Below are 26870 nucleotides of genomic sequence, written 5' to 3'. Positions count from 1 at the left end.
CGAACGTAAGAAAGGCGATCCCAGTAGAGAGTATATATATAATTTATAGAATACAAACTTTACACAACCTGCACTACATTTTGAAGAGTTATGGTTTCCTACAATCACCACCCTCACAACTGGTGTTTCTTCGTAAACCCACCCTCAGATTGTCCTCAAATTTTCTTCTAACCCCGCGGCTATGCGCGGAAACGGGCACACTAGTATAATTATAATAATCATCACTTTTAATAATTTTTCACACTTTGTGTTACGGAAAAAAAATATTTTTGTTACATAAATTATCGATTGTCGCAGTTACTTCCCATACTTAAATACTTTACATTGAGGGGAAATAGCTAATAACAATTCATTTTAAAAGCTAAAAAAGTTAGAAATAAAGATTTTGATAAAATTTTAGCGTATTTTTTGTTTTATAGATAATATGCATACATATACGCATAAAAGTTTTATATAAATTTATATAAGTCTTGTCAATCATAGAATAAAAATATATTTTTTTACAGCAACTTAAAAATAAAAACACTGGCTATGTAAAATATGTAATTGCTTTTGAATTTAAACATTCGCTATCTGTCATTATGTTCAGGAATGAGACCAAAAACGTGGAAAATATTTTATTTCATTAACAATTCTGCCATTTTATTTTCTCCTTTTGATTATTAGATTTTCAATTGATGTTCATTGTTCATGTCTTTGATGCTGTGTAAAATCTATCAAATATATTATTATTACTGATTTAAATGTTTAAAACAATTGAGTTAATAAAAAAAAAAAAAAAAAAAAAAAAAAAAAATTAACAATTCTGGAAAATAAAAACAGTGTAAGAAGACACAAGGGAAATTACTGCTTAAATATTCCACAATAATAAAATCTAAAATTGTCTCTTACCAAATCAACATAAGTATTGTTCGTTGTCGCTCAACGTCCTTAACGACCAACGATCACAATTTCACACCCACGCACACACACACATATACATACACACACAAACACACAAACACTAACATACACACAAACACAAACACAAACACAAACACACAAAAACACACACACTCAAATAGTATTGCCAGAAATATTAATTATACAAAAAAAAAGTTCTTTCATTTTATTTTTAAAAAATACTTTTATATTCCATTTTAAAATAATTAAATCAACATGCTTTTAATATTTACAAACAGGAAAAAAACAAGTTTAATTATGGCTTATCATAGCAAATGTGATGGACAAGAAGTGATGTATAAATAATTAAAGAGGAGTAAACATAATAATCAAGACATGAGATAAATTGTGAGTGAATACAATGTTAGTAACCATAATACCAGAAATCTAGTTTGGCGATGAGGCAACATTTTTTCGCGGTCTTGTCCCTTTACGTGGATAGTACTTGACATACTTGATTTGATCCTTTGTGGCCCCTGGGTAGCCAAGGGCTGCAATCACACTCGGTTTTGGGCTGCTCCCCTTATCTGCGCCCACGTGGGCCCAGCGGCCTTTTACCTCTTCTCCTACCGTTCTTCTCAGAGTTTCTTTCAGGCATCTCCGCCCCCCTTCCCCCGAACGAGAGTTAATTTATATAGTAAACATATACTTTTACTAGTGTCCGCTCCCCCCCCCCCCCCCGGAAATATCAAGTGCACCGTGCACCCCCGGAGAAAAAAGTCTGGAAGAAACACTGATTTAAAAAATAAACCGGGAGTAATATCCCCTAAACTTTCTCGAATATTCTTATATAAAACTAAAGGGGATGGGAACTCGGAATATAGACATGATTTTTAATTCATTTTTAATTACTTAAACTTTGTAAAAGAGAATAGAATCTCGTAGAAATTGAATTGCGCACTATATGAACGGCAAACAATATGTTATAAAATTATTTTCTGTACAAGCCTACGAGAAAGTTAAAATGACAAACATCGATGAAAAAAAAAGCATCAAACAGGAAAGTAAAAACATAATTATAAAGGTAAATGACGATGGAACTGGTTACTGTTAGTGTGTTTACATTTCTCTCTCTAATAATAAACATTTTGTTATTAGCATTTACGCAATGTTTATAACACTTAAACCCAGAAATCTATCTAAAGTAAAATATAAATATGTCGGTCCAAAGTTGAATCCCCCTCCCCTTCCCAGTTATGCCCCTTTCTGTTGATATTTTAGATTGTCGTTTTTTTAGGTTTTATAATCAATTTTCTTATAATACGAAATAAATGGCCCGTTGAGGAAGGATACAACGGGCGCTAGGTTTGAATGTGTTGTCTCTTTTCTCTAAACCAAAACCAAAACTAAAGACACCACTTCAACTTCAAATTGAACCGGAAACGAAAAAAATCAGTATTTTAATCGGATTTAAGCTTGATCTTCACGCAGTTACTGCACATTGGCACATTGAAACTAAATATAGTTGTAAACACCCCCCCCCCCATTCTTGCAATTAATCGCAATCATTACAAACTTCGCATTTAGATTTTCTTTTAGGCGACCCGAAAAACACCCACACACACCCCAAAACACGTCTACAGTCCCATTTAACGAATTAGAATTATAAATTTTTACCAGTGTCCCCCCTCTCTCCAGAAAATTTAATCCACCACCACCCCCGACAATTTTAAGAACCCCCCCCTCCCCCCTCTTCCGGGAAGGATAAGGTCTGAAAGTAACACTGGTCGCATTTGTAGATCATACAAACTTAAGTTAGAGCCTACTTCTATAGTATGGACCCGTTTCCAACTTTTTGCCGATAAACCTCACTCTCGCAGACAGTGTTTATTTCAGGGGCGAATACAATTATCCGGGGCATGAAAGAAACTCTGCACGCAAAACACTTTTAAGAATAGCCAAATGCATTAGTCGGTAATGCCAGTTTTTTTGTTATAAGAGTATCAGTGACGTCATTAATTTCGGCATTAGCTTTTTAATTCATTTCTTACTCGAGAATAAATGACGTCATATTAATGAGTGCACTTTTTTCCGGCTTTAGACTATTTGCTACTATATGTTCCTTGTGACGTCACGTTTTGATTTGCGTATGACTGTGCTTGTTTTAACTTTGCTTGTGTTTTCTCTATAGTAAAAGCGTTCCCAACAGAAAGATACATACAATGACAGCGAAATTATTATTATAGATCAAGGTGGAATATTTAGGCAGTTATTTCCCTTTCGTCTTATGCAATATATTTTTCTCTGAGTTGTAAATAGGTAGGAGATAGTTTGTTTATATAAATTTAGGGTTGGGGTCGTAGAGGGGGGAGTGGGGCTTAGCCATTAATTAAAGATACAATGGGATGAGGGAGAGTACGAGGGAGATAGTGATGTGTATCCAATTAGAGTCATTTAATTATTGTGTATGTTTGAAGACAAATTTTCATGACAAGAAATGACAAGAAATGACAAGAAATGACAAGAAATGACAAGAAATGACAAGAAATGACAAGAACTGACAAGAAATGACAAGAAATGACAAAAAATGACAAGAAATGACAAGAACTGACAAGAAATGACAAGAACTGACAAGAAATGGCAAGAAATGACAAAAATGACAAGAAATGACAAGAAATGACAAGAAATGGCAAGAAATGACAAGAAATGACAAGAACTGACAAGAACTGACAAGAAATGGCAAGAAATGACACTGTTTTCACCACACAACATTCCTCCTTGTTCACACACCTGCCCTCTCCAGCACACCACTTTCAGGGGGAGGGCACTCTCGCAGAGCGGTAAAATACATCGAATGGGGGGGGGGTGGGGGATGGTTGATGTGGGGCAGTGATTTGTATTCTAGTACTACCAGTAGAGACAATGTTTATGTTTGTACGGTGCATGACTTTTAAGCGAGAATATTTGTATCAAAGTGTTGACAGTGTTTATATTTGTAGAGTGTTTGACTCTACAGTGTGAAAGGGGAATGCTAGATCGCGGCGCAGGGGAGAAGATTGTTCCGCTGATTTGTTTTATAGAGTTTTGTTGCTTTTGGGGGAAGATGGGTGTGTTACAGTATGTGCGCAGAATGTGAAGAATTTTCTATTCTTTAAATTTTGAAAAACTTCACGACTCTTCGAGTCGTCACCCGCGAGGGCCATGCTAATCTTCTCTGTATTGTTCCAATTTATGTGTATGTATTTCGTGAACAGTGGAAGAAAATATTGTATTCGGCATGCATTCGGGTTTCATTACAAACATTGAGTTTAAAGAGTATGCTCCATTTTAAAATAAATCAATTTTGTATTTAATATAACCAGTACTTTTACTTTTAAATTGGAGTCCAAAATAAATGTTTCATTATAATTAATTAAGTTTATACATATTTTATATAAACGTTTTATGCGTATATTTATTTAAAAAAATACAAATTCTTTTTAAATTTTAATTCTTTATTTCTAACTGTTTCTTAATTTTGAATTAAATAATATTAACTATTTACCCTGGATCTCATTTATTACAACGTGGGAATTAACAAATACAATCCGTATTCTATAAAATATAGATGATTTTTTTTCGCAGCGCATTACAATATTTCAAACATACCAGACGAGAATAAGACGATTATTACAATCACACTGGTACATCATATACTTGCATAGACCAACCTAAGGCAACCAATTACCCTCCTTAGTTCTAAATTTTCCTCAATCTAATGACCTTCCTGTGCATAAATTAGATTACAACTTCAATCGATAAGAAATTTTGATCAATTGTAACAGCTACTGCTCAAAATTTACCATCAAGTCATACTAAAACAACATAATTGAAGCAAATAATTTAAATGTACCGTATAACTGCAGTTTCTTATTTGAATGGCTCATAACTTGTAGTTTTCAGTTTCAAACACGCCTCTGGATTTGTATTTGTTAACTTACGTCTTACTCAAACTTTTTATTATATTCATATACAAGAACTCGCATGACTATGTTGACCTAAAGATCTTCAGCACTCCAAAATCCAACTTCTTCACCTCACTGTAGCATTCTGGAAAACTATTCCATGCGTCATATGTGAGTGCCTCAACTCGAGGCTTTCTTTTAGAGCTGTGCAGTTGTGCAGAAAAACGTGTATGTTTTACTGGACCTTCAACTATTTTTACTTGGTCTTTGGGTTGTATGAATTTACCGCTCCATATTTGTGTCGTTTTAAATCCAACAATTGCATTTGAATCGAGCCATTAAAAAGCGCAAAATTAAATTAATCTCATTTGTTTTTGTGTTGAGAGAATCTACTATGAACGTCAGAGAACTTGCATTTGTTTTGAATTGCTCAAATCTCTCAGTGAATCCATCCTTCATTTTGTTTATTGTTATGTTGAAGTAGTTCATGTTAATAGTTGATTGGTTTCATCACGATATTTTTTTCAGTTTTACGAAATTAAGTAATTTACCGCTCTCCGTGTCTTCAACAAACAAATGTATTTTTTTTCGAAACAATCCACTTCTTCAAGCACGGCATAGGCAGGGTTTTCCTTTCTTTGCAGTATTACATTTATAGCTTGTTATTTTCTTTGTGATATCCACCATGAACTTGAAAGTTTCAGTTCGGGATCATAGTTTCTTCGAGGCATCTCTTCGGTTTATTGCTTATATTTATTATTATATCGTTTTGAAAACAATAAAATGTTATACATTTCGAGATATAAAATAAAATAATCTATATCTATATATATAATTCTCGTCTTGGAGACCATAGAAAAAAACAATCTTTAAGCGCCTAGCAGCCCCCTCTCTTCCTCTCTAGGCATATCGCTACCACCCCCATCTTCACATGGTCTGCTGAGCTTTGGTTCACGCTAAATGTTTACAATCGTAGAGCCGGGTTTAGTGACCTCTATTAGGGGCAGCTAATTTAATTTGAAACGTTTTTAAACTTAGGGGAGGTAACTAAGAGGAGGCTCCTTTCACGGGGGGGGGGGGTGTAGGGTTGGGGAAAGGAGGGTTGGGGTTATCGTCCTTAACGATCTACTGATAGTATTTAAAAGCAAATATTTTCAGTGGCAGGATAAGTACAGTCGAATTCACAAATTATGAATTACTGAAAAGTAGAGAATAAAACAACTGAGTATGATACGCCGCGGGTCGGCTCGTATATATAATTATCTTCATGGAGACTATAGAAAACACCACGCAGCTTAGCCACCACCCTCATCCCCACCTGTCAGGTGAGCTTTAGTTCACACTGAATGTTTACAATCGTAGAGCCGGGTTAGTGACGGCTATTAGGGGCAGATAATTTAGTACTAAACTGTTTGAAACGAAGGGGAGGTAACAATTTATGATTGATCTTTTCTTTGTCTGTATACGGCTACTTTCATTGGGCGGGAGGGGGAAGGGAGGGCGGGAGGGGGTAGTGTTGAATTCACAAATTATGAATTGCTGATAAGCGGAAAATAAAACATCTTGATGGCGGCGTATACTACGTAGCGGGTCGACTCGCTATTATTTTTTGTGCATGGAGCTGAAGAGCCGCATCTTGCTATCTCGTAGATTGCCGACCCCGGGCCTACACTAGTAATACTTCTTTCTTATAGTTAGAAAATAATATACTTGACACGTACTAGGTTTCTATCACGTGCATTGGAGTTTAGGTGAAAACTTCATCCTAAAATCTATTTATTATTTAATATAACTAGTGCTTATTCTTTTTAATTCGGGTACAAAATAAAAGTTTTTTAAGATTATTAATTAATAAAGTATACCTTTTTTTATAAAGTACTTAATGCATTTATTAACAAAATAAAAAAAAAACAGTTTTAATTTTAAATACTTTTTTCTTTGTTCTTTCTAAGTTTTAAATTAAACCTTATTAGCTATTTACCTTTGAATTTATGTATTATAATATGGGAAGTAACAAAAAAAATAATTTTTTTGTAACAATGAATAAGCAAATCAAATGTTCTTTTCTTAGATCTGTGGTTTGTACAGCGATCCGGTGTGCATAAAGTTAGCAATGGTTTTATAAACACGGGTCTACATTCGTATACCAGTAGTTAGCAATGGTTTTATAAACACGGGTTAACATCCGGATACTATTAAATCTAAACATATTTCTGTTCTCGTGAATATTTTATTTCGTATGATCTATTCCGAGAGGACAGTGAAGTAGATCTAAAGCCTTTTTTTTACCGTAAGCGTGTCATTTCATATGGTCTTTGAAGCTTAGGAATGTTGGAACAACATGCCCCCCCCCCCCCTAAAAACTGCTACCGTCATGGTGCCACCTCCTTTATTGATTTGTTTGCTTACCTTACGTTAAATGCTGAACATAGATGGGACTGTATAGATAACACCGTGACGTTAGTTTGATGACATCAGATATGCAGGTGTTAATGCAACCGGTCATGCAACATTGCACGCAGACATGTAAGGAACACGTCTAAGATCAGTGCCGTAACACATGCATGTCAGCTAATTATTTCTCGCTTGGTTGAATCCGGTTTCAAGGTTAGTAGAACGTCACCGAGTCTACGCAGCTCTGATGGGTACCTAACTCATGTTAGGGAAAGTCAAGTAAAGTCGGCTGGTCTAAGTGCTGACTACACCTTCCCTTCATATGCTGAGGTTAAGAAACATAGGAACTCTACTTCATCTGGCAAATGCAAAAGAGGATTTGTGTTTGAATAGCAGTATGAGAACATTCATGTTAGTTGTGGGAGAGGAAGGGAGGGGGGCGGACGACATAAAGTAATTTATAAGGACCTGAACTTCAAGTTTTTGATTTAAAATATACACCTATAAATGACCATAACGTGAAATTTCAACTGCTACATATCATCTCATCATCGCTTCCGTTTTATGTCCAAGACAAAATGGGGCCGCCACAGAAAGCTCCCTCCACTTTGTCGGTCTCCAGCAGAGGCGTAGCGAAGGGGGGGGGGGGGAGCGGGTACATATGTCCCCGGGCGCCAAACCTATGGGCGCCAAACCTATGGGCGCCAAAATGGGTTGGAAAATAAATTAGAAGCTCATTTGAGCTGTGGTTTGGAATCATAAATATAAAAAATATATGGGGGGGGGGGGCAAATTGAAAGTTTGTCCCCGGGCGCCGGGAAGGGTCGCTACGCCCCTGGTCTCCAGCAATATTCCTGGCAGTCCCCCATGACAGTCCTGCCTCTGTCGTGCGCCTCCACGTCTCTCTTGACCCCACCCCCCTGCTACACACATATCAGTGCTAACTTCTATGTAAATTACACATCGTGTCACAAACCCGTCTGACCGATTTTCAAAATGTAATAAACCGAATTTTTTACGTCACGAGATATATTTTCTGCCGTGATAACAATGTGGTATCTTCTTGTGATTGAGATCATGTTGATTGTATGATGTTTCGTTGACACCTTTGAAGATTTATAACAGGTAGTTTTTTTATATCCATCACGTGTTTGCATTTGCTAGATTGGTTTATAAGCAACGTACAGACTTCAGTGTACTCGACACTTTGGTTTAGTCGGCTGTTTAAAATCAGCATTTTAATTAAAATTCAGGTGAGTTTTTGTTTAGTTCGATATGTTATTTATGTTGACCATACTTGATTATGTGTGCAAGGTCAATGCTTTAATGTATTGATTATGTTCCTTGCTTGAAAGTTTGTGTCACTTAAAATAAATAGATGAGGTAGCAGCAGAGGTGAGGGGGTGTTAGAAGAGGTGGGTGGGTGTTCGAAGAGGTGGGGGGGGGGGGTGTTAGAAGAGGTGAGTGGGTGTTCGAAGAGGTGGGGGGGGGGGGGTGTTAGAAGAGGTGGGGATTTTTTAAGATGACTATGGGAGTGGGGAGGTAACAAAAGGAGAGATCTTAGATCGGCGTGGTCGAGTCGATAAAGCTCATGGTTGCTAAACCGAAAAGTCTCGAGTTCGAACCCTCGGGCAGATGAGGCTCGTTAGCTGGGGACAGACAACTCCAAAAATAAAACAAACTGCTGCCTTGTAGCTGTTCTTGGTTGGAGAAAGGCTATGGAAGCAAATCCAAAAAGAAAAGCAGGCTGAAATCGGAGTCAACATAACCAGTTGACACGTAAATCTTAATTGTGTTGGAAAGGGGTCTCGAGTTCGATCCCTTCCAACACTAAACAAGTAATTAAAAAGTCTAGTGACAATTTTAGTGCAATTTCCTTATGTTATCTAAAAATAGCTCTGTTGTAGCGTAAATCAAGAGCAGGGTTAGTAAAACCATTGGTTAGTTATTAAAACGTTTTTTATTAAAAAAAAATTCAGTATTTTACATGTTTTATTTACAATAGAGTTGCATGACTTAAAACCATTGCGCGCCTAGCTACTGAACGTGATGACGCAGCCATTGAACGTGATGGCGCAGCTATTGAACGTGATGACGCGTGTGGTGTGGTTGGATAAATATGCCTACTAATTCGGTCCAAATTTTAATTAATTAAAAAAAAACTTTGTGACCGAACGAAAGGTTATTTTTGAAAACTTTCTTCGGCAATATTGTTCTAATTTATGGCAGAAATCGATTGGTAAATCGTTCAAGTCGCTAAGTGGTCTGGTTGCCGAGATATGGGCCAAAAACTGCATTTTTTCGAGGTTTTTTGGCTTTTCCGGGAAATCCATGAAAGAAACCCGGAATTTTTTTGGCCTATGTTCATCCTCGTAACTTGCTTAACATAATTGCTTTGGAACTAGTCCTCGATATTGCTTCGTTGAGGAGGAGATACGCCTTAAAGCTGCGGACACACATCCTTCCATCCATCCATCCATTCATTCATTCATTCATACATCCAGAAATGACGGGTTAATAAACGCAATTCTCCAGAATGGAAATTGCGCTAAAAATTAAGAATAAAGAAGAAGAAGATGTAGAAATGGAGATGGGAGGTGAGAGGGGGAGGAAACATGGCAGGGGAGGTGAGCGGGTAGAAATAAGGTGGGAGGTTGGAGGGGGTGATGGATGGGACCTGACTGAACGTCATTTTTGTTGTTGTTGTAATGATAAAATATTATTTTCATTTATTTTTTGGAAGAAAATACACTCTACATCCGTTATAAATGGCGATGTCAAATATTCGGCTATTTATAGCAGCTCTGATGCTCGTAAATATGGGTAGTACACAAGGTTAGTATAATCAAATTCATAGACATATTTTTGCATATTACTTATGTTTATATATATATATATATATATATATATATATATATATATATATATATATATTTATATATATATATATATATGTGTGTGTATTTATATATATATATATATATATATATATATATATATATATATATATATATATATATATATATATATATGATATTTTTGCGGTATTTTAAAAAGTATAATGGTACTTAAAAAAATTACTCCTAACGAAAAGTGAAAGGTTTGGGATTAGGATTAGATGTAGATATATGTTTAAGATTATGTTTATACTTAGGTGTGATGTTAGTTTAAACGTATTGTTAAATTAGATATTGACTTAATGTATTGACTCCCATAGAATGGATTGGCTCACGTGTAGTAGATGGAAGGTGTTTTCTGTATGTTGATGATGCGAAGGAATGGGATCAGGCGTTGGTAAGTTGGGGTCGTCTCACATATTGATGGGATCAGCGCTGGTAAGTTGGGGTCGTGTCACATATTGATGGGATCAGGCGTTGGTAAGTTGGGGTCGTGTCACATATTGATGGGATCAGCGCTGGTAAGTTGGGGTCGTCTCACATATTGATGGGATCAGGCTTTGGTAAGTTGGGGTCGTGTCACATATTGATGGGATCAGGCGTTGGTAAGTTGGGGTCGTGTCACATATTGATGGGATCAGGCGCTGGTAAGTTGGGGTCGTCTCACATATTGATGGATCAGGCGCTGGTAAGTTGGGGTCGTGTCACATATTGATGGGATCAGCGCGGGTAAGTAGGGGTCGCCTGAGTCATGTGACCTGTAGGGTAGGCGCGCCACAGTTTAGTCACTTGCTCCCGAAATCTGGGGTGCACGTATTTTTTTATACTACGGCACTTTCTAATATAAAATTATAATTATCCTGATGCTAGGGCATTTATTTATCTCAAAGAAAGTTAATGTTATAGTTGGCCTCATTTATAATTGTAATATAGTGTGAGTCACTCTCCACGTCTTCTTTCTCCAGGGAGAGGGTGAATAGTACAACATTTGATTTTTCTATTTTTTATTTTAATGTGGGTGTTGAGTCCTGACTACTTATAGATTGCAGAATCGCCAATATATAACATTGCTTATCTTAGACGGCAGCCATTTCAGTGAGCGCTTTACCCACGTCAAAGATACCCGCAGTGTTGACGTCAACCAAATAGACACCCACTTCAAAGATACCCACATTGTTGACGCCAATCAAACAGACACCCACTTCAAAGATACCCACAGTGTTGACGCCAATCAAATAGACACCCACTTCAAAGATACCCACATTGTTGACGCCAATCAAACAGACACCAACTTCAAAGATACCCACAGTGTTGACGCCAATCAAACAGACACCCACTTCAAAGATACCCACAGTGTTGACGCCAATCAAACAGACACCCACGTCAAAGATACCCACAGTGTTGACGCCAATCAAACAGACACCCACTTCAAAGATACCCTCAGTGTTGACGCCAATCAAATAGACACCCACTTCAAAGATACCCTCAGTGTTGACGCCTATTAAATAGACACCCACTTCAAAGATACCCACAGTGTTGACGCCAATTAAATAGACACCCACTTCAAAGATACCCATAGTGTTGACGCCAATCAAATAGACACCCACTTCAAAGATACCCACAGTGTTGACGCCAAATAGACACCCACTTCAAAGATACCCACAGTATTGACGCCAATCAAATAGACACCCACTTCAAAGATACCCACAGTGTTGACGCCAAATAGACACCCACTTCAAAGATACCCACAGTGTTGACGCCAAATAGACACCCACTTCAAAGATACCCACACGACGTAGAGAATTATATATATGGAAGAAGATAGTACAAGACAATTATTTTCACTCTTTAAAGAAGCACTACAAAACGTTCATGTATTACATTTTTTTATTTTTTTCATTTTCATTTTTTTAATGAACAAAGTAAAGGCTCATTTTATAAGTTTCAGAGTATAGTTTTGTTTTGGTAGTGTCACATGTTGCATATCTAGCAAAAAATGTAAGTCCTACAAAGTATTGTGAAATAAAACAAGTTTTTAGACTTTAAAAAACTCGTTGCACTTTAAAAGTGCCCAAGATTGAAAGGTTGTTTTTTTTTAAATAGGTGACCAGAAAAAAAATATACTAGAATTTCATACGGTTGCTTTTTGCCGCACGTACGCACGCACACGCTGTGGCGCCTACCTTCGTTTAAGTGAGTGCACAAAAGACTGGATAAGTTGTGGTATTATAGTCGTTTACTAAGTTGAATCAAGCGTTTAAGGCGGCGCCCCGGAAAGGAGGGATGTGGCGCCCTAGAGTAGAATGTGAGCACTATACGATTAAGTTTGCATTTTAGTATGTAACGTTTCTGTTTCTATTTGTGTTTGTGTTTGTGTTTGCCTTTGCGTTTGTGTTTGCGTTTGTATTTTTTTAGTTTTCGTTTGTGTTTGAGTTTGTGTTTGCTTTTTTGTTTGTGTTTGTGTTTGAGGTGTTTGTGTTTGTGTTTGCGTTTCGGTTTGTGTTTGAGTTATTTTTTGCGTTATATGTGCGTTTTTTTTGTGTGTTTTGGTTTTGGTTGGTTGTGATTAGGGTTAGTTAGAAAGGTAATGTAGATTTCCTAAACCGAGGCAAGAAACTGTATACAGAAACTAAAAAGAAAGAACTAAAAATTTTCAAAACAATAAAATTTACATAATCATAAATCAGTGGGTATATTCGAAGATAATTATGTATATTTAAAAGAGATTAAAATACATCCACTTAATATTTAAAAAGATATTATTATATACAATTTTTGACAATTATAATTTAAATTTAGCAGATGTTTGCCAGTAGAGATACGATAAGGAGAGGGAGAAATAAAACAATGGACGGCATGATCAGAGCTGAGCCTTGTGTCGTTGTAGGGAAAGATTGCATGTGTTGTGGGGTGGTCACGATAGCTGAGGTTGCTGTGGTTTCAGCTGGTGTCATTGTGGCTGGTGTTGATGTGACTGACGTGGTTGCGGCATCAGTTGTTGTAGTCGTTGTGCTTGTAGGTTCTGTGGTTATACCCACTGTGGTTGTTTGCACTAAGGTGAGAATAATATAATTATAACCACATGTATGTGTAATATAAACAAAGCATTGACAACTTTTACAACATAGATGATCATGAATTTCCTTGTAGATCCCCGCTGAATAAATTTACAAATAAAAAATATCAATACCTGACATACTTACTCTTTACTATCTTCTGAACATCATTCACCATGTTACGTGAATAATTTTACATTCAACAAGTTTTAAGAGTCTTAAGAAAGCACGAATAGATTACAATTTGTCAATCCAGTATAAGATTGATGAAGTGATTATCAACTTGAATACCGTGATAGTTACATATATGTAACTAACATATATATGCGCTTTTTTTTCAATTTAGGAAAATTATATAAAACATAACAGAGGAGATATGAAAACTAAACTAGCTTGGCAAGTCAATCTTTTTAAAATGCCACCCCTTCATGCCTACACCCACTGCCGGAAAAAACTGTTTCAAATAAAAACTTCATTTCTGTCGCAAAATTATTTTAATACATGTTTATTGTCGTGTTTTAAAGTGGTGTAGTATTATATGTGCTCCCATGTATATGCTGTCTAATGTGGCTGTCAAAATATGGCTTTTAGTTTTTACGTTTTTAGTTCAACATTTATTTAAAATTTAATTGTGAAATTAATTTTCATGTTTTGTTATGTTATTGCCTGGTCGTGTTATTAATGACTTTTTAAATTTGAACCTGTCTATTGATAAGCTCAACTCGACGAGCTAAACTTTTAAATACGGCTGAGTTCAGGTTGTGACAGACACAGTATATATACTTACAGGGTTCCATACACACGATATATAGTTTAATATTGCAAGAGTTGTCTACGAGCATGTTGTTGAAAGCACACACACAATCGAAATCATTAGGGGAATAGGAAGAGGGGCTGTCACTTCGCCACAAGTTGTTGGCTGCGATCTGGGTGGCGATACTGTTGTCTTCAGCCCACACAAAGGTCCCATCGATATCAATGTCGTTGGCGCCGGTCCAGACTGGACATACATTTGTAACATGCATATATATATATATATATATATATATATATATATATATATATATATATATATATATATATACGATAAAGTCCTAGTAATTGTGTTTTTAAATCCGACAAAGACTACTGTTATATTTGGCATTGTTATTCTTTATTCTGTTTGTGTTGAATACGGGTTTTCTTAAGAAATCAAGAAATATAAATAGACACGAACAAATTCATATGGCACCCTGTAAATTTTGTCTACTACCTACACAATGGTTTTTATTACTTATTACCTCGACTGTAGTTGATGAAATATTTTCATTTATTTTATTTTTTATTTTTTGAAATAGGTCTAAATAAGCAACTGCTGTCGATCTTGTTTCAAGAATTTGTTTAAAAGCACTTTGTGAAAATCAGCGGGTAACAATTTTATGGTTAATCACTTTTTACAAGCTTTTATTTAACTCACTTCATCTGTCGTCAGTCTGTCTAGACGGAAACGCAGAAGTGAAAATTCGGACAGTTCTACTTGACCGATACGATTCACAGTTGGCACGTGGGTCAAGACATGAAGACAATGCAATCTGAAACTAAATTTGACTTAATTGGATGCCTAATTAATTTTTTATGAATTAATAAAAATTTGGACCGAATTAGTAGGCATGTCTAGCCAACCACACCACACGCGTCATCACCTTCAATAGCTGCGCCATCACGTAATGGCTGCGTTCAAAAACCATTGCGCGCCTACTGAACGTGATGTTCAGTAGGCGCGCAATGGTTTTTAGTCATGTAGCTCTATTGTAAATAAAACATGTAAAGTACTGAAAAAAAAATTCATAAAAAACGTTTTAATAACAAGCTTTTATGTAATGATGCACTAAAAAGTAGAAAATAAATTATAGACTACTATTTAAATAACTATAAAGAAAAGCGTGGGTCACTTTAGTATCTATTGGATACCTTTACTAATGTTAAGGAAGACACCCACGCTTTTCTTTATAGTTATTTAAATAGTAGTCTATAATTTATTTTCTACTTTTTAGTGCATCATTACATAAAAACATGTTATTAAAACGTTTTTTATGAATTTTTTTTAAAGTTAGCCAACTTAAACAATATGTTGAAATAAATTATGAACTAGGTACTATATACTTCTGCGTTGTCATCGAAATATATCTGTATAAGATAACTATAGCGTCGTAATCCAATGGTGTATATTAATTACACGCTTTATGTCAACAGATACTGTGATGAAAAGATGTAGCGTTAAAAAAACACAACGTACTATCTTTATCGAAGGTTGAGGCTAGGGCGTCGAGCTGTGTTCGTGTTGTAATCGTGGGCAAAGATCCACCTAGAGACACACACGATGCCTGTAATGAAAGGAATATCGTTTAGCATAATAAGTTAGACAGTTGCAATGTGGGCTCTGAAAAGATACACTGTTGTAGAAATAACGGGTAACTTAATGTAGAAATAACGGGTAAATTAAGTTACCTGTCCCTGAAACCATGTAGCATCTGTGTCGAGTAATTTATAGCATCTTCCTTCTACATCGACTGAGCCAGTCCACATGCAAGCACCTGTGGTGGCAAAAAAAAACTAACATGTGTAAACCCAAAATATATGTTTGGCTTCTCAACCAACTAAATAGGTACGTGCATCTAAACCTGGGTTCTATCGAAATCCAGGGGTTGCGGTGATTCAGTTTTAGGGGGGGGGGTCGGCAGATGTCAAGACACATACCCGACTCATATAATTCACGATAGTGTTTTGTCAGTCCTTTTAGGAGGGGTCGATAAATGCGTATATGAAACTGTTGGGGTTCGGAAATTTCAAAAAGGTTAAAAGCCAGTAAATATTATCTTAACCATTATTGGGCTAATTTGGGGAAACAAAAGGTGGTATGTCTAAGTCTCTCCCTGCCTGACCACAGCCGGATGCCTCATTCTTTGTGGTGCCCACCCCTCTCCATGCCTGACCACAGCCGGATGCCTCATTCTTGGTGGTGCCCACCCCTCTCCATGCCTGACCACAGCCGGATGCCTCCATCTACGTGGTGCCCTCTCCTCTCCATGCCTGACCACAGCCGGATGCCTCCATCTACGTGGTGCCCACCCCTCTCCATGCCTTACCACAGACAGATGCCTCCATCTACGTGGTGCCCACCCCTCTCCATGCCTGACCACAGCCGGATGCCTCCATCTACGAGGCTTCCCTTGGTCACGAACACGTGACCGTTGAAATTCATTTAGGAACTTTAGCTCCATGGCCGGTGACCTTTACTGGCCAGTTGATTGATTTTGAATTAGTTTGCTAACCCATAATTAGAACCTCATATGCCCGTGGTTTCGAACACAGGGCTTTCGGTTTTGCAACCACGAGCTTTACTCACCAGACTACGATGACAAAAACCGTCAAAGTACCGTAAAATGTATTGGTTAGAAGTATTTAACTTTGTTAATTAACTTAACAAACGACCATATTTTTTTATTCTTTTGAAAAAGATAATTTAAATCAGTTAGAAAATTTTCTTTTTGTTTTCCTCCAAACTATTAATTTTTCTCGATATTTTCAGAAGCCATTGATAATTTGACAACGTTGCATTCTGTTATTTTAGGGATAATAATTTATAATAGTTTGTCTATTTAAGTCTTTGATAAAAATTTGTCAATTGGCAACAACTCATCGAGCCTGACACGTATTTTACGTTGTATTCTATTCACGATACCCTGGCGTAATAAATTCAACCACCCCAGGCAGCGGAAAGTACCCAGAAATTAACTTTGGTAATGGTTGATCACACATTTTTGTATCAAATTGTAACTTACCAGTAGGTGAGGACTTGATAGACAAAGCAATCATTAAACACAGCAAGAGATGCTTGTCTTTGTTCAACATCTCCCGAATTTGTTGAAAGGCAAAGCCTGATTTAATTACTTTAGCAACTAAAAGCAAATTGCAATTCAAAAAATTAAGTACTTCATTAAGGTAGCCAATATAAAACTCTAATTGCGCAACCATCTCTCCTTCTCACCTATCCCCTCTCAATTCTCGCTCTTTATATCAATGCCAGTGACGACACCAACATGACATAACTATATGAGAACCACAAACCTAGACACCCTGACGGCCAGACAAGTAAACATCCAGATACCTACACACATACACCTTGTCACAGAGACACATAGATAAAAAGTTGCATAGACAGTCAAAAAATGAGGATATCGAAGTATTAGAACTAAATACACAAGCACAACCATCATATAAAGTCCACACGCGTAGATAATACGACTACACGAATAAACGCCTACATACTAACACGCCTAAAAAATAGAAAGCCAATCGCATATACACCTACACCTACACAAATATCCTAATAAACTTACTTTAACAAATCTAAACCGGTCTACGACAAATACCGAAGTCTGTTTGCCCGAAAAATGTTAATATTAGATAATAAATAATATTACTAAATAGAGATTCTTGATCAATTTAAGTTTGAAATTTTGATAATAAACACAAATTTAAGCATAAAAGCAAAGTTTTTTATAATTTTAAAATTTAGATTTTTTTTTTTTTCAAAATTGAGAATTGGCTGTAAAAAATCTTTATTCTTTAATTAATAAATGTAAAGTGATGTTGGCGGCGATGCCCTAACATGTAAGTTTGAACACCTTGTTTAGCCGACGTATTGCAGTGGCTTTATAGCGCTTATGACACGGTGTGGGCGGCGCGGCGTCTCGCAACATTGAACAGAGGCGCGTTTGTTTGATTTTTCTTGTTATTTTCTTGTTATGCTAAACTTGTGGGGTGATAACTTCACAACAGAACGAGGTGTGGTGTAGGCGGCGAATTTAAATAAACCGGGAGTGATCTCCCCTAAACTTTCTCGAATATTCTTATATAACTCGGAATATAGACATGATTTTAAATTACTTAAACTTTTAAAAATAGAATAGAATCTCGCAGAAAAAAAAAGAATATTATTAGTACTTTATAAATTTACATGCGTTTTTTGAGAAATCGGAAATAGCCTAAAGTAGTACTTCCGGTCAACAGAAATAACTCAAAATTTGAAAGAAGGTAGAGAATTAGATCTTTTACTTACATGTGAAATTTCATTTATCTATCTGAAATAGTACTCAAGTTATAGGCTTTTTAAAAATTCAAGGTAGAAAAGGTACCACTTCCGGTTATCGGAAATCGCTCAAAAGTTGATACGGATCTACGATTTTGATAAAATACTTATATATGAAACTTCATCAACCTAGCTGTAACGGTACTCAAGTAATCTTGTTTACACACACACACACAGACACACACACACACACAGCCACACAGACATACGGACAAGATTGCAAAATTATGTCTTTCCGTATCAGTGAGGTGCACGCTTACAATACTTTCTCTAAACTTCGTATATACGAGAAAGTGAAACTATAAGTAGTCAAATACGCTTGTTCTTCATTTAATGCACCTTGTTTAGACAATGTTTTGAAGCGATTACTTAATAAAGAAAGCAAAATTCATTTTAAAAACTTGTGATAAACGTAAACAAAAATGGTATTTTTTGTCTTGTTTTATAGATGGGAAACAAAGTATGTTTCTACACTTTTTATATAGCAAATAAAAATTAATTTAAAATATCTGCGTGGTAATATAAAATATTATTTTTTCCGTTCTTTTTGCGTAGATATGTATTATTTATCAACATTTTCAATTTAAATTGATTACGAATGATTATTTGGTAATATATAATGTTAACCTTTTTCTGGCAAACTGCCTTCAGGTAAGTGGCATTCGGGCATTTGTCGCATTCGGGCAAGTGTCCATTCGGGCATTTGTCGCATTCGGGCAAGTGTCCATTCGGGCATTTGTCGCATTCGGGCATTTGTCGCATTCGGGCAAGTGTCCATTCGGGAAATCGGACTTCGGGAAAACGGCATTCGGGCAAGTGTCTTTCGGGAAATCGGTCTTCGGGCAAACGGCAATTGTGTAAGTGTCTTTCGGGAAAACGTCCGGCTCCCATCTAAACCATACCTTTTATTATGCCAATAGACCAACGTTAGAAGAACTTGCCAAACTTAAGACTGGTGTGTTGAGAGAGGCTGGTCTGTTGTGTGGTAAGACTGGTGTGCTGTGTGGTAAGACTGGTGTGTTGAGAGAGGCTGGTCTGTTGTGTGGTAAGACTGGTGTGTTGTGTGGTAAGACTAGTGTGTTGTGTGGTAAGACTGGTGTGTTAAGAGAGGCTGGTCTGTTGTGTGGTAAGACTAGTGTGTTGAGAGAGGCTGGTCTGTTGTGTGGTAAGACTGGTGTGTTGTGTGGTACGACTGGTGTGTTGTGTGGTAAGACTGGTCTGTTGTGTGGTAAGACTGTTGTGCTGTGTGGTAAGACTGGTGTGTTGTGTGGTAAGACTGGTGTGTTGTGTGGTAAGACTGGTCTGTTGTGTGGTAAGACTGGTGTGTTGAGAGAGGCTGGTCTTTTGTGTGGTAAGACTAGTGTGTTGAGAGAGGCTGGTTTGTTGTGTGGTACGACTGGTGTGTTGTGTGGTAAGACTAGTTTGTTGAGTGGTAAGACTGGTGTGTTGTGTGGTAAGACTGGTGTGTTGTGTGGTAAGACTGGTGTGTTGTGTGGTAAGACTGGTGTGCTGTGTAGTAAGACTGTTGTGCTGTGTGGTAAGACTGGTGTGTTGTGTGGTAAGACTGGTGTGTTATGTGGTAAGACTGGTGTGTTGTGTGGTAAGACTGGTGTGTTGAGAGAGGCTGGTCTGTTGTGTGGTAAGACTAGTGTGTTGAGAGAGGCTGGTTTGTTGTGTGGTAAGACTGGTGTGTTGTGTGGTAAGACTAGTTTGTTGAGTGGTAAGACTGGTGTGTTGTGTGGTAAGACTGGTGTGTTGAGAGAGGCTGGTCTGTTGTGTGGTAAGACTGGTGTGTTGTGTGGTAAGACTAGTGTGTTGTGTGGTAAGACTGGTGTGTTGAGAGAGGCTGGTCTGTTGTGTGGTAAGACTAGTGTGTTGAGAGAGGTTGGTCTGTTATGTCGTAAGACTGGTGTGTTGTGTGGTAAGACTGGTGTGTTGAGAGAGGCTGGTCTGTTGTGTGGTAAGACTGGTGTGTTGAGAGAGGCTGGTCTGTTGAGAGAGGCTGGGCTGATGTCTAGCCCACCCAACCCATCCCCCTTTCAACTTTTGTTTGGGTGACTACTCTACAGACTTTGGATCTGATATTCAACAGTCGTCGCGACAGGTAAAGCACACGAACATCACGGCAGTCAGGTCACTCAATGGACACTTGCCCGAATGCGACAAATGCTTTATAAGAAACATTAGCTACTTGACTAACCTGGTTCAGTTAGAAAATAAAGCGTACATGTCTAACACGCAATTCATGTTTCGATTAAAATGTCTTTTGATTCAAAACAGATTTGGCGTGGGTTGAATAAGTTATTTGTTAGGACACACCTTGAATGAAATAAAATTGGATTTCAACGAACACAAGTTCGTTGCGTTCCTATTATGTTGCGTTGAATCATGCATTCTATTTAAAGGGGCTGTGAGCAGCAATTGTTACTAACATTATTGATTACAAGCCGTATTGACAAATAACGGAAATCTAAATCCAATAAACCGGGAGTGATCTCCCCTAAACTTTCTCGAATATTCTTCTATAAAACAACAGGGGATGGGAACTTTGGATATAGTTATGATTTTTAATCCATTTTAAATACTTAAACTTTTTAAAATATAATAGAATCTCATAGAAAAAAGAACGCCAAAACAAAATGTAATAGAAATTTATTAAAATACTCTATTTTTGGTAGAGTTCAGACAAGATTTTAGAAAAATATCGATGTTATGAAAAATATTCAACTGCAATTTTGAGGGGGTTGTAGGCTAAGGTGTGACGTCATTTTAGGGGGGTCTGGCTTTTTTGTGACGACGTATGACGAAGGGGAGGGGGGAGGTAAAAATCGTCCAAAAAAGCGTGACGTCATTTATGAATGACCCCCAACACAAAATATCCAAGACAAAATATTCTCACCGACAAATCATCTCAGGACAAAATATATCAGCACAAATAATTTCATGTTCAAATGATCTCACGGACAATAGATACGATGACAAAAAATATCAGGATTAATGATACAATTGACAAATTATATCAGACAAAATATCTTAGACAAAATATCTCACAGAAATTTTTTATAATATTAAATTATTTTGATTAAACTGAGCATTTAAAAAATTGATTCTCATTTGGTTTTTATATACTTTTTTGTACACATAATAACTGTAAAAAAAAGATTTCGCATAGGTTTGTCACGTTACATTAAATTTATTAAATTTGGAATTATCAATATAATATTAAATTCGAACCTTTGTCCGCTATAAACAAAAGTTAACGTTGTTGTTAACATGATGCGTCATGCAAATATCAATCGATTGCATTCGTGTTATTGGGTGGTTGTGTAACCAATAGGTGTTTAATATAAACCTGTCCCATTCGTCTGCCCACGTACCCTGCGTATGTTGTGTGAACTTCCTAGTTTGACAAGCCTTTCTAGGAATACCTGTTTGTAAAAAGCTTTAGTTTACATTGCTTCGTCTGTCTCTCATAATGCTATCTGTCTAGATCGAATCCTGAGAGCGAAAAGTCGGGCTTTTCTAACCGATCCTTTTCTCTGTAAATTAAACACTCGGGTCAAGATTAAATGCCAAAGCAACATGAAATTAAATTTGACTTAGTGGATGCGTAATCAATTTATTATGAATTAATTTACATTTTTTGAAATTAGTAGGCCGTCTTACAACTACTATTCCGCGCTATTATCCGCGCGTTATCATGTTCATTTGGTGCGCAGCTTTATTGTGAAAATAAATACTGAAAAAAGCATAAAATTCATTATGTAATAATGCACTATAAAAGAGAACAAAATTGGTTTTCTTAAAATGTTATAATACTCTAGCATTTAAATTACTATTAAGATAAGCATGGGTCTCTTACGCAAATGCTTGTTTGTTTAATTTTATTTGTAAAGCTATCGGCTAATTTGGCAGGAAATGATCACGTGATCATATTTATGACAATGTTCATAAAATTCACCTTGTGTGTAATGTTAATGACAAAATTAAACAACAATAGTGTGATGTATACCTTAACAGTATTTTGACCGAAGTCGTTGTGTAATAAATATTTGCATTCTTCGTAAACAGAGTTTCTTCAAGGCATCTCGGGCTACGCCGTCCCCCCCCCCCCCTCCCCCGAAGAAAGTCTTCCGCCCCCCCCCCCCCCCCACCGAACGAGATGGAATTTATATAGTAAACATATACTTTTACTAGTGTCCGCCCCCCCCCCCCCCTGAAAATGTTAACCGCCCCCCCCCCCATATCAAGTCCCCCCCCCCCCCCGGAGAAAAAGTCTGGAAGAAACACTGTTCGTAAACAATAATACGACTGTATACTTTATATCTAATTTACATCTTACAATGACCCCGCTGAGACTAGTGTATTCAAACCGTAACAAGTAACAATTCACACATTCAAAATGAGATTAAAATGAATTAGACAGTGGCTTAGATTAACTTGCTGAATAAACCCCGTCGTGTACTTTATTGAATAAAGTAATTAAGTTATTGATTATTAAAGCAATTAAGTTACTGATTATTAAAGCAATTAAGTTATTGATAATTAAAGTAATTAAGACGGGCGTCTAGGGTTAAGGCATTAGTAGGATCAGGATATCAAGCATTACATATTTTGTTTCTATACGGTCGAGGATTTGTAGAGTGGATGACAGGACAAAACAAATGATCTCAGATAACATACCCTAGATCAAATGCCCCAGACAAAATACCCTAGATCAAATATCCCACACAACATACCGTAGATGAAATACCTCAGACAAAATACCTCAGACAAAATACTCAAGATAAATACCCAAGACAAAATACCCAGACCAAATACCCCAGAAGAAATACTTTAGACAAAATACCCCAGACAATATACACAGAAATAATACCCCAGACAAAATAACCCAGACAAAATACCTCAGACAAAATACTCAAGATAAATACCCAAGACAAAATACCCAGACTTAATACCCCAGAAGAAATACTTTAGACAAAATACCCCAGACAATATACACAGAAATAATACCCCAGACCAAATACCCCAGAAGAAATACTTTAGACAAAATACCCCAGAAAATATAAACAGAAATAATACCCCAGACAAAATACCCCAGACAAAGTACTAAGACGAAAATACCCGAGACAAAAAAACCCATACCCCGACAAACTATCCCACACAAAATAACCCACACAGAATATCTCAGAATCACCTATCTCTGACAAAATATACAAAAACAAAATATCTCTAGGATGATCACATGACAAAATATCTTTAAAAAAGATGTCATGAACAATCTACACATAAACGTTTACAAAATTATGTCGTGTACAAATCTCTATAAGAAACATGTTTGGAGAAATGACTCACTATGGTTGTGCGTAGCGTAGCAAGGTAGTTATGTAACCTTTGGTATTGTTTGTTTAAGTGAGTAAGGTGCAAGAGTTAGTAAAACAGAAAAATAAGAGACGCAAAAATAAAGCGGTCGTTAACTTTATCACGCCAGAATAAGGAAATTGTTAACTTTAGCATGCCAAAATAGAGCAATCGTTAAATTTAGAACGGGTTGCGCCCCTACAGTGTGCAATATGGCGGCTCGAGCTATCCCGTGAACGCTAAGGTGCCTACGTTTGTTTTAAGAAGTGCGATAGACTATGAATACAATATGGCGTTATAGTCTTTTACTAAACTGAATTAGACGCGTTCGAGGACGACCCGGTAGTGTGCGATTTGGTGCACCAAATATAAGCAAGTAGCATTATAGTCCTTCACAAAATTGAATCAGGCGGGTCTGCCAGCGCACAAGCAGGGTGCGATTTGCCACGGGCTATCTGTGATGACGCAATTTTAGGTTATAGAGGTCAATTAGAAGATAGCAGAAACAGAGCATAGCGTAGGTAGGTAGGCCAATAGAAATACAGAAGATGGCCGGTCACGTGAGACGGTCAGATGACCAGTGAAGCGTGGGTCAGAAGTCGGTGATAGGTAGCGGTAGAGAACGGTCAGAGATATGTTCGGTTAGGTGGAGTTAGATAGAAGTAGCGCTAGGGGAAAGACGTAGAGAGTTAGATAGAAGTAGCGCTAGGGGAAAGACGTAAAGAGTTAGACAGAGGTAGCGCTAGGGGAAAGACGTAAAGAGTTAGACAGAGGTAGCGCTAGGGGAAAGACGTAAAGAGTTAGACAGAGGTAGCGCTAGGGGAAAGACGTAGAGAGTTAGATAGAAGTAGCGCTAGGGGAAAGACGTAGAGAGTTAGATAGAAGTAGCGCTAGGGGAAAGACGTAAAGAGTTAGACAGAGGTAGCGCTAGGGGAAAGACGTAGAGAGTTAGACAGAGGTAGCGCTAGGGGAAAGACGTAGAGAGTTAGACAGAGGTAGCGCTAGGGGAAAGACGTAGAGTGTTAGACAGAGGTAGCGCTAGGGGAAAGACGTAGAAGTTGAAATTAAATGTAGTGTTAGAGTTTGGAAGTGTAGTTGTAGTTAGATAGTGTAATAAACAATTAGATCTTAAGACGTAGTTAGGATAAGTGGAGGAGATTGATTTGTGTTGAATAAGGAAACATTATAGACTATCTTGAAATAGTCTTGTGTTGATTTCACTAAGATGTACCAGGCGAACGTAAGAAAGGCGATCCCAGTAGAGAGTATATATATATAATATAGAATACAAACTTTCTACAGCCTTGCATTACATTTTGAAGAGTTATGGTTTCCTACAATCACCACCCTCATAACTGGTGTTTCTTCGTAAACCACCCTCAAACTATGATCAAATTTTCTTCTTACCCCGCGGCTATGCGCGGAAACGGGCACACTAGTATAATTATAATAATCATCACTTTTAATTATTTTTAATACTTTGTGTTACGGAAAAAAAATATTTTTGTTACATAAATTATCGATTGTCGCAGTTACTTCCCATACTTAAATACTTTACATTGAGGGGAAATAGCTAATAACAATTCATTTTAAAAGCTAAAAAAAGTTAGAAATAAAGATTTTGATAAAATTTTAGCGTATTTTTTGTTTTATAGATAATATGCATACATATACGCATAAAGTTGTTTATATAAATTTATACAAGTTTGTCAATCATAGAATAAAATATATTTTTGTACAGCAATTTAAAAGTAAAAACACTGGCTACATAAAATAAGTAATTGCTTTTGAAGTAAAGTTTTAACATTCGCTATCTGTCATTATGTTCATGAATGAGACCAAGAACGTGGAAAATATTTTATTTCATTAACCATTCTGGAAAATAAAAACAGTTTAAGGGCAGTATCACACAGACTAAGGGAGGGAAACAAAAACTATCACCAAAAAAAAACTATTCGACATACACATGTCAAATTTTTACAGCACTAGTAACGTTTCTTCTGCTATAATACAGTATATAAATTGTAGGGTATATGTATGGCAATAAATTGTCAAAAAAATATTTTGTTAATATTGTATTAAATTTTGAATTTTTTTTGTAAATACTTTTTCGAAACCATAAGTAAAGTACTTAAAATTTGGTATAAATCTTCCTTGCGTTATTGGCTATGTCCGGGATTAAGATTATAGAATTCTATTGAGAGATAAATTTATTTGGAAATTTCAATAAAATGACGTCTGAAGTAAAGAGTGGCCCATCAAGTTCTGGAACCAACATGGCATCCAGCAAATCAGTTGAAACGCTTGCGGGACCTGGAGTTGAAAATGAATGAGGCCAGAAAAATGAACCACGCAGAGGTTGTTGCTGAAGATGAAAGGAAAAAAAGACCCCAGAATTTTGAAGCTAAACGTAAGCGCCTGGAGTGGAAACAAGAGCAAGCTGAGAAGAAAAAGGAGTGTGTGGCTAAGGGAGAGAACTGTGACAGGGTCAAGCTGCTTGAGGTGGGAGCTGATGAAGCTGAGAGGTGGGAGAGGAAAAAGAAGAAGAAAAACCCAGACACTTTGCTGACTATGAGCAGGCAACATTCCGCCAGTACCAGAGGCTGACCAAACAGATTCAACAAGATCCCAAAAACTTTGAGAAGGAGAGAGAACAGCTAGGTAATGACTTTTATGCATCAGCTGATACATTAGGCCTTCATCAGCGCAAAGATTCTGAGGATGCCATAGACAGGATGGTCACAGACTTAGAGAAACAGATTGACAAAAGATCTAAATACAGCCGTAGAGTGTTTGACTCGACAGTGTGAAAGGGGAATGCTCGATCGCAGTGCAGTTTAGATGATTGTCCATGATTTGTTTTATATTTTTTCTGCTTTTGGGGAAGATGGGTGTGTTATAGTATATGCTCAGAATCTAAATAATGGTTGTTGTTTTTTTAATTTAGAAACACTTCACAATTCTTCGTGTCATCTCTACGTGAGCGCCATTCCAATCTTTACTGTACAGTTTCAATTTATTTGTATGTACTTCGTGAAAAGTGGAAGAAAATATTGTATTCGGCATGCACTTGTGTTTTATCACGAACATTGAGCTTAAAATAAAACTTTCATTATAATTAATTAAGTTTATACATATTTTATATAACTGTTTTATGCATATATTTATAAAAACTAAAAAAAATATTAATTCTTTTTCAATTTTA

The 26870-nt window shown here is 36.7% G+C and overlaps 1 protein-coding gene, 1 long non-coding RNA gene, 1 other non-coding gene and 1 pseudogene across 3 annotated transcripts; 3 read left to right on the top strand and 1 right to left on the bottom strand.

The window, feature by feature from the left end:
* Nucleotides 1-4034: 4034 nt before the first annotated feature.
* On the bottom strand, nt 4035-4136 carry LOC131941515 (U6 spliceosomal RNA). The gene has a single exon (XR_009386652.1). It is a non-coding gene; the product is annotated as a U6 spliceosomal RNA (small nuclear RNA).
* Nucleotides 4137-8370: 4234 nt separating this feature from the next.
* Nucleotides 8371-10515, top strand: LOC131941498 (uncharacterized). The gene is made up of 3 exons (XR_009386650.1): nt 8371-8473; nt 9964-10055; nt 10438-10515. It is a non-coding gene; the product is annotated as an uncharacterized LOC131941498 (long non-coding RNA).
* Nucleotides 10516-10748: 233 nt separating this feature from the next.
* On the top strand, nt 10749-11622 carry LOC131941480 (uncharacterized). Its single transcript, XM_059300755.1, has 2 exons — nt 10749-10764; nt 11198-11622. Exons 1-2 carry the CDS (start codon nt 10749-10751, stop codon nt 11620-11622), a joined length of 441 nt encoding a protein of 146 aa, XP_059156738.1.
* A 7301-nt stretch (nt 11623-18923) lies between these two features.
* Nucleotides 18924-26475, top strand: LOC131941479 (pre-mRNA-splicing factor SYF2-like; annotated as a pseudogene).
* The last annotated feature ends 395 nt before the right edge of the window (nt 26476-26870 follow it).

This window comes from Physella acuta, unplaced genomic scaffold (genome assembly GCF_028476545.2).
Source record: "Physella acuta isolate Inbredline_101_S28 unplaced genomic scaffold, ASM2847654v3 ptg000363l, whole genome shotgun sequence".
NCBI classification, from domain to species: domain Eukaryota; kingdom Metazoa; phylum Mollusca; class Gastropoda; family Physidae; genus Physella; species Physella acuta.
The sequence above is the reverse complement of the archived record's forward strand: the minus strand, read 5'-3'. Positions and strand labels throughout refer to the sequence as shown.